The 8,634-nt window shown below is 44.2% G+C and overlaps 1 protein-coding gene across 3 annotated transcripts in view; it reads right to left on the reverse strand.

Moving 5' to 3' along the window:
• Nucleotides 1-6,090: 6,090 nt before the first annotated feature.
• Fez1 (fasciculation and elongation protein zeta 1) overlaps nucleotides 6,091-8,634 on the reverse strand; it is a 44,850-nt gene continuing 42,306 nt past the window's right edge. For all 3 annotated transcript variants that reach the window (XM_048796096.1, XM_015499001.2, XM_048796095.1), the window contains 2 exons: nucleotides 8,502-8,567; nucleotides 6,091-6,443 (listed from right to left, as the gene is read on the reverse strand). In XM_048796096.1, the coding sequence (XP_048652053.1) occupies nucleotides 6,427-6,443; nucleotides 8,502-8,567 (83 nt within the window). In that variant the 3' untranslated portion in view covers nucleotides 6,091-6,426. The remainder of the gene's footprint in view (nucleotides 6,444-8,501; nucleotides 8,568-8,634) is intronic.

Here is an 8,634-nt window from a genome sequence, read left to right on the forward strand (position 1 = left end):
TCCAACCCTCATCCCAGGGATTCTCAGGTGGGGTGCATCTTAGAATTGCTGAACAGGAATTTTGGGATTCCAAGTTCCCAAGTTCCATTCTCAGCCTACTAAATCATAATGTTGAAGGGTCAGGACAAGGTAGGCGCTTTTTTTTTTTTTAATAGCACCCCAGAGATTCTGAATCCATATCTTAACTGAACTTGATTTCACAAAATGATCTGCAGTTTAGTTGCTCTGAGCTGAAAATTCCCGATACTTTCAGTATTGTCCTTTCTGGTTGTGTTTGCATCTCAACGAGAATCCAAACCTACAGGGTGAAAAGAACATCATTTTCTCATCCTGAAGAGGGTATGTTAGGTCAATAACCCAACTTGCCCACAGAATATAGGAATTCCAGCCCCAGCACCCTATGGATTGCCACCTCTCTTTACCTCACACTGCCCACTGCCTTCTAGGGCCAAGAAGGCCGACTTATTACACAGAGCCGAACAATCCCTCTGACATCTGCCCGTGATCTGAGCTCTGCCTGCTGGAGACAGAGGGCATAGGTAGCACCCTGAAGACTGCTACTTGTGGTCTCTGACGCTCATGTAATATGTAAGAACAGCCCTGCAGGAAATCTGCAGAGCCTTTTTAAAATCTCTTGAATTAATCCTTTTGCCCCCACCTGTCCCATCTTATCATAAACCTGGATCAGCTTCCTTGAGTGATTCTGGTGTGGCCTGTGTGTTTCCTCTTCTGTCCCCCCTCTATCTGTCTCCTTGCCAGTGAAAGGAAAAAACGATTCTCTAAGCTCAAAAATAAATTTTTTACACCATCCCTCCTCCACCAAATTTGAGTGAAACTGCTGAGGAATCAGAATAAGACCCAGCTCCTGCCTCCCTGCTTTGTCTCCTTATGCAGGAATCCTGGAGGCCACTGGCTCTAGAAGGAGCACCCTGGGGCTCCCTGGGCTAACACTGAGCCAGATCTGATGAGGGTAAAAAGTAGGCAAAAGGCTGATTTATACAGGCTGCACCTGTCTTGTTTTGTTTTTCTTTGTTTTCTGGCCTCCTGTATACCATGGATTATAAAAGTGGCCAGGCACCCACTGCTAGAGCGGCCACAGGGTCCAACCCTTTCTCTGTGTTCCTTAATGTTTTCTAGTAAGAATAAGTCATGCTTCATTGACACTTAGCATATGTGCTAGACGCTAAAGGTTCTTCAAGACAACTCTGGAAGAATTTCTAGTATTGTTAATAATATAAGTAGCTCCATTATTTTTTAGGGGGCAGGGTGTACTGAAGATTGAACCAGTATAGGAGTACTTAAACACTGAGCCACACATCCCCAGTTCTTTTTTGTATTTTATTTAGAGACAGGGTCTCACTGAGTTGCTTAGGGCCTCTCTAGATTGCTGAGACTGGCTTTAGACTCGCAATCCTCCTGCCTCAGCCTCCTAAGCCGCTGGGATTACAGGCATGCACCACAGTGCCTGGCTAATAGCTTCATTTTTAAAATGAGGAAGGTGAGGCTAAGAGAAATTAAGAATTAAGTAATTTTTTAAAAAATTATTTCGTTTGGCTTGGGAGTGTCACTCAGTGGTAGAGCATATGCTTAGCATGTGTGAGACCCTGGGTTCAATCCCCAACACAACCAAGAAAAAAAAATAGTTCATAATATGTACAGCTGAGATTTGAACCCAATTCCCAAATCTACTACACTCCTTGAATAAGATAATCTACCTCCCTAAGCCTTGGCTCTCCCAGGGCCTTCAGAGTGAAGGGAAGAGAATCCTTTGTCTCTGAAATGCCAGGAGATGCCAGCATCCCTGCACCTGCCTTCACATTTCCCTTCTCGGGTTCCTAATGAAACAGATTCAAAGATGTGGGCTCCAACCTCAGCCTGCTTCCTGCACAGCAGGGCTTCTCCCCTGTAGGGAAGTGGGCAGGACCATATCCTCTGAATTTAGGGCATTGCTCTACATGTTTTCCAAGGAGTTCTGCTACAGGAGCGGGTAAGGAATCTGGTCTTTGGAAGAAGAAACTGCTGCCTGGGATAAAAGAGTGGGCAATAGCGAGGTCACTTGTGCTGTGACTGATGGGGTACAGGTATGGTTTAGCTTTCAAGTGTCAGGAATGCTTGAGTCCTAGTGATCTGTCAGTGATGACAACTCGCATTCAAGCCTTCTTTCCCCCTGGCCTGTGCAAGTAAGCAGTTCCTTCCCTTCTTGCTCAGAGAGCAACGCTAGTCCTTAAGAGTTTGAGGTCTGACTGCTGAGAGCAAGCGCAAAACCAGGTTGGAAGATAGAGTGATGGCAAAGGGCAGAGAGCTCATCTCTGGGAGAGATGTCATAGAATGTGTGCCCAGACAAGAGGCGGGAGTCAACGGAGAGCAGAGGACAGGCTGGAGCTCTGGGTCATTGTCAGATCTTGGCAACACTGGTGGGGAAAATCAAATGATTCTGTTGGAAGAGGAGGGAGGAGAGAGGATGAAGTGGAAATACACTGGACTGGAATTTAGACACCTGGCTCCTCCACTAACTTGTTTCTTTGGTTCATTTCCCTGTTCTCTGGCAGGTTGAGAGTGGAAGAGTCAAGAGCAGGACACAGGGAGGAGAAAGAGACACAGAGAGAAAAAGAGAAGGAAACTAGATGTGCACGTGTCCCTGGGGTTTTCTCAGACAAAGCTATTATCAAAATGCCAACCAGCTCCTGCCTGGCTAATTTGCATATTCCACGCTGTGCTCTTTGAAGCAGGATGAATATGCATGAGGGCTTGGGCGGGTTGTGGGGCTGTTGGGCTGTGGGCTAAGGTGGCTCATTGTTCTTTTAGAAGAAAGGCATTAAGAAGCTAAAGAACCTTCCGGGTCAGCAGAGTGACCTGTGCTTCCACTCCCTAATGAAAGGAGGAGAGCAAACCTCAGGCTCAGACAGGAATCCAAACGCCTTTTCTTTCACCCTCTCAAGGAAATAAATAATCTGGCGCCATCAAGAAAGGGAGTGCCTCTTCTCCAAGGGTAACATTTAATTACCCCTCTCTCTGTGCATACTAATCACAGAGGCTGGCTGGTGGTGAGGTGATGAGTCACCTCTCCTGGTTTCTGTGAAAACAGCCTGTCTCTCTCCACTTCTTGCTTCTGCTGCAAGGAAACTTGGGCATTCTGAGATACTACCTGGTTTTGACCTCTGGTGTCATGATGCCCTCAGTGACGGGGCTATGGTTGGAGTGCCTAGGACTGAGTGGGTGCTCAACAATGCTCAGGAATGGCCTCAGTCAAGGCCATGAGGGCATAAGACCTGCTAAAACTGGGTAGTGGCTGGAGTGTAGCTCAGTGGTAAAGCACATGCTTAGCATGCATGAAGACCTGGCTCAATTCTTAGCACCAAAAATACAAAGGCAACTAAAGGATTGTGCCTAATACTTGAGAGTCTCCATCTCTTTCTTCTTCTCTGACCACTAACTGAAATGGCTTATATAATTTTAAAAACCCAATTTGTCCTTCAAACTTTGAGGGCACAAAACCCTTACCTTGAAGTTCTCTTTCCAAGGAATTACATCTGTCTCCCATCCTCAAATACACCTGGGAGGACAGAGAACATGGACTATTCTATTTGGAAAATGGTCTGTCCCCCATGATCACTGCTTCAACTCTACATAAATCAAGAGTAGCCTCTAGCTCTGCAGTAGAATTTTCTAACTGGGACTTGATCTAGTAGAATTTTCTAATTGGGACTAGACTAGTTTGCAAAATCCTTCAATAAAACTACACCTCAGTAATGGACCTACTAGTGCCAGAAAGGTCTCCATCCTACCTACAAGGGGGCTCCCTACAGACCTTGGGCCTGCAAAACTCCTCCTTGAGTGCAGACATACTAGACCAGACGAGTTTTGCAGCTAACTGACTGGACCTGTAAATGTCCCCCCTTGTTAGTTCCCCCTTGGAACCCTTCCCTGTTGTTATACAATCAGGAATTATGAGAACAGGGGAAGGGACCATGAGGCATACATGCAAATTCTTGGGGTCATAAACTAATATAAATATTAGTTCTTTGACAAATATGGATGACTTTGATTCTGCAACTCATTGGCACTAAAGATAGAGGCCACTGGTGGTGTGAGGTCATTAACAAGTTTGACACTTTGCCAGCTGTGGGGTTTTTCATTAGTCTCAGCAAAAGGGAAGCAGTGAGTCCCTAAGAGCTTCAGATTTGTCAGATCTGGGTCAGCCACTCCTTTTCCCCCAATTTATCCTGCCAGCAGGTGTGTGAAGCAACAGAGACAAACTAATCAAAGCTGCTGGTAGTAAAAAATAAATCACAAGTGTCAGGGACACATTCTTTCCAGGAGGAGGTGAGTGGGGAAGGGGAGAAGAGCAGCTCCTCTTTCTGTTGGCCTTTTGTCCACGTTGGAAGTGTACAGGGTCTATGACATCCATTCCTCATGGTTTTGCATGACCTTTCCCTATATCCTTGCTACTCCAAGCATGGTGCCCAGCTGTATGGTCCTCACCTAGCAGCTTGTTATAAATGAAAAGTCCCAGGCCACATCCCAGACCAACCAAGTCAGAATCTGCTTTTAATAGGACCCTTGTGGTTAGTATTTTCAATCAAGTCTTGAAAAGCTCTGCTCTAGGTTTTCAAAATTGATGGAGTTTTGACTCTCAATACTTAACCCAAGGACATTGCAGACAATGTGATTAACAGGTGAGCCTAATTCTCTTTCCTGGCTTTCCCCTGTTCTCATCATTCCTGATTGTATAACAACTGCCAGGTGTCTCTCTGAGGACCTCTGCTGTCTGTAAATGCTTGAATTAGAGCTGCAGACAGTGGGTTGTTTCCCTGGTAGGGTTAAGTCCCTATCCCCTGCCCCAGGCAAGATGGTCTACTGGACTTCTTTTAGACAATCAGAGGCCCAGAAAGTGAGAAGCAGAGCACCCAGAATGTCTTCTACTGTCACCTATGTCAACCTTGTGGTCTTCTGTGCAGTAGTTAACATAGTAAAGTATGGCTCTCCGTGTGACATGCTTGGTTAAAGCAAACCCTACACTCCTAATTGGATAAGAGACCTAAGTGCCAGTTTGTCTCCATCACTTCCTATACAGCCTTGGGCCAGCTGCTGCAGATCTCTGCTTCTTGGTTTCTCCTGGAAAATCACAATAAAACAAGTAAATACTTGTACATAGGGTTGCTGTGATGTGAGGACAGTGTGTAGAAAGTGAAAAGGCCAGTGGCAAGCACATAGCAAGTATCCCATAAAGGTATTTTGTTTGTTTGTTTTATTTTAAGAGAGGGAGTATAGAATTGGCAGAGTTAACAACATCCAACCCAGAAAAGGAAGACCAAAGGAATTCAGGTTGTGGTGAAGTAGAGCCCATACCTGGGACAGGAGAACAGCATTTGACAGCTGCTTAGTCATGGTTAGAAGCTGCGTGTTGTTTTGTTTTGCTCAAGATTGAACCAGGAGCACTTTACCCATCCCTTTTTATTTTTTATTTTGAGATAGACTCTTGCTAAGGTGCTGAGACTGGCCTGAACTTGTAACCCTCCTGCCTCAGCCTCCCACATCGCTGGGATTACAGGTGTGTGCCAACATGCCCAGCAGCTGCTTGCTACTGATGCCAGAGGCTGCATGTGAATCAGAGCAACCAGACCTCAGGGCTGCAGGATGAGCAGGGACGATGTGCGAAGTCCTGGGGTGCTGTTCCCTGGGGTGGGGGCAAAAGAAGAGAAGCCACAATTTCCTATGTCCCTCCAACCCCAGAACCCCAGACCTCCAGGAGCCAATGTAGCTATCCCGACAGGAGGCACTGCAGTTGCCTGGCTCCTCCTTGAGCTATTCTCTCTCCCCACTGATCTGATGCCCCCTTTGGCCAGCTAATTTCTACAACATATAGTCCCTTTAATAAGGCCACACAGTAAAATCTTAGGAGTCTGTTGATGGCCTCCTTCTTCTGTCTGTACCTTATGTACAACCCACAGGGCATTATCCTGGTCCATAAACACTATGCTAACTGCCACGAGCCACAGGCCAGCATGTAAAGGTAGCTACATATCCTTCCTAAAAAGGGTTTGAAACAGAGAGCTGATGGACACCATACTCCAAAGCACATAAAGAATATTAATTAAATGAAGGTTTATTTCAAAATTAGTCTTAGAGTATAAGCTGTTTTTGAGGGCTGGAGCCAGACTATATAATGAGCGGTGAGAGCTTCTGCCTTCCCTGACATAGGCGGAGAGGAGGCGACATCACCGGCCCTGCGCCCCTATCATGCATCCAATGATTGCTAGCACTAGAAGCCAACGGCAAAGGACCCGCGCAATTGCTCATGTTTAATCCAGGTTAAGCTATACACGTTTAAATACACGTCGGAGGTTACATGGTGTCATGCAGTCCCCGTGATGGAATGACTCTTGCTCAGTGACCTCCTGCAACCAGGCTGCTCCAAAGGTAAGGTTAGGTAGGACAGAGCACTGAAACGAGAGGAGAGGCGAGAGATCAAGCACCGTGGTGGTCACACTAGGTCCTGAGCAGAAGATAACCCCTTAGAACCAGGCAACAATTGTAGTCATGTGTTCTCCTTTAAGGAATGAGAAGAGACAATGATGGGTGGGTGGTAGGTGAACTGATTAAGCATGTACTCTCCAGGGCCCATCTGCCTGGGTTCAAATCCTGGATCTGCATTACTCAGTCTATGACCTCAGAGAAATGACTTCACCTACTCATGTTTGTTTCAAATATGTACAGTAGCACGTACCTGCGCCTACCCAACAGGGTTGTTAGGAAGCAAGTAGAATGTGCTCACATTAACTACTTTTAGAAATTCATTGACAGTTCTAGGGATGGTGAATGGTAAAATCTAGCTCTCAGACCACAAAACTTGTATCATCCATTTCTACACATTTCTTTTGAGAAATTTGCTTTTAAAATAGTTAAGAGCCACAAGTTCTTCCTAATATTTAACCTAAGTCTTTCCTACTGAAACTTAAGATTAATCTCTCTGATCCTAACAGTAGCAGTATAGCCCAGGGTTTTGAAACTATGAATTCTCCAAACCATTTGAAACCATAAAAAGGTTTGTTTGCACATAGAGCAAAAGCTAATAAAATAATGGATCTAGACACTATTAATATCACAAAAAGAAAGACAACAGACAATATATGACTGTGATGGAAGTCTTCAAGCCTCTCATTCTATCAGTTCACAGGAATTAAAGGAGAGGGAAGAAAACTGTAACTTAGCTGAGGGATGAAAAAAATCTTGGGTGAGGAAATTCTGTGGGACAAAAAAAAAAAACAGGAACAACAACAACAAAAAAACCCCACTAATTTCTCCAACAAATACATTTCAAGGAATGAAAGGAAGGAAAGGGGAAACCTATGTATATTAAAAGAAACCTAGGAAATATCAAAAAGCAATAGGGCTGGTAGTGTAGCTCAGTGGAAGAGTATTTGCCTAGTATGCTCAAGGCCCTGGGTTGAAGCCCAGGTGCCATAAAATAAATAAATAACAAAATGCATTGGCCTTCATTGGATCCTGATTTGAACAGATAAACTGAACAACATTATATAGGAGAGTCAGGGTAATCCAAACACTGATTGAATTATAAATGATACCAAGAAATGTAGAATTAAGAAAATGCTTTAGTATTGGTGTAATAACTATGTTTTTCTAAAAAGTCCTTATCTTTTAGAAATGCATACTGAAATATTTATGGATGAAAGAATATGATAACAGAGATTTGCTTTAAAATAATATAGAAAGGGAGAAGTTGGGTAGGGTATAAAGAAATAAAAGTTAATGAGTTAATGATGGCTGAAGCTGGATAGTAAGTACCATTCACTCTACTATCATATGTGTTGAGAGTTTCCATAATAAAAGGAAGGAGGGGCTGGGGTTGTGGCTCAGCGGGAGTGCACTAGCCTAGCATGTGCAAGGCCCTGAGTTCGATTCTCAGCACCGAATAAAAATAAGTAAACAAAATAAAGGTATTGTGTCCAACTAAAAAATAAATATTTTAAAAAAATAAATAAAAGGAAGCAATAAAAAGAAGTTGTGGAAGCTGGAGGTGCAGCTGAATGGTAGATGGCCTGACTTGCATGTATGAAGCCCTGAGTTTGGTCCCAGCATGACAAAAAAAAAAAATATATATATATATATATATATATATATTTAAAAATATGATTTCATTCATGACTTCATTTTCCTTTCAAATACTTAAAAAGTTTTAGATTATTTTCAGGCTTTGTTTTTCCAAACTAAATACCACATAGTCCAAACTCCATGAGACTATCACATTGACTCCCTTGTTGGTGTGGAGTCACACTGGTGACTTGGGGAGATGCAATCTCCTCCTTAGGGCTCCTCCTAGCAACACCCATTATTGTGGAGGTCTCACACATGTCCACCCGGTTTCCCTGTCCCACCTCCCTGCCCAGTTGGGTCTGGAAGGGCTTCAGAGTGGCTTCCATAGCTGGAGCAGGAGTCCCCAGGGACGACTTCTGCTTCAGGAGGCCTACAGCTGCTCTTACCTTTTAAAATGTAGTCCGTTAGCAAAGTAGGCACCTTCTCATTATCCTCCTTCATGGCAAAGAGAACTAGGGAAGGAAAGGGAGAGAGATGAGCCAAGACCTCATTATGCAGGAAGCTCACTTCTAGGGCCAA

This window comes from Marmota marmota, unplaced genomic scaffold (assembly GCF_001458135.2).
Source record: "Marmota marmota marmota unplaced genomic scaffold, marMar, whole genome shotgun sequence".
NCBI classification, from domain to species: Eukaryota; Metazoa; Chordata; class Mammalia; order Rodentia; family Sciuridae; genus Marmota; species Marmota marmota.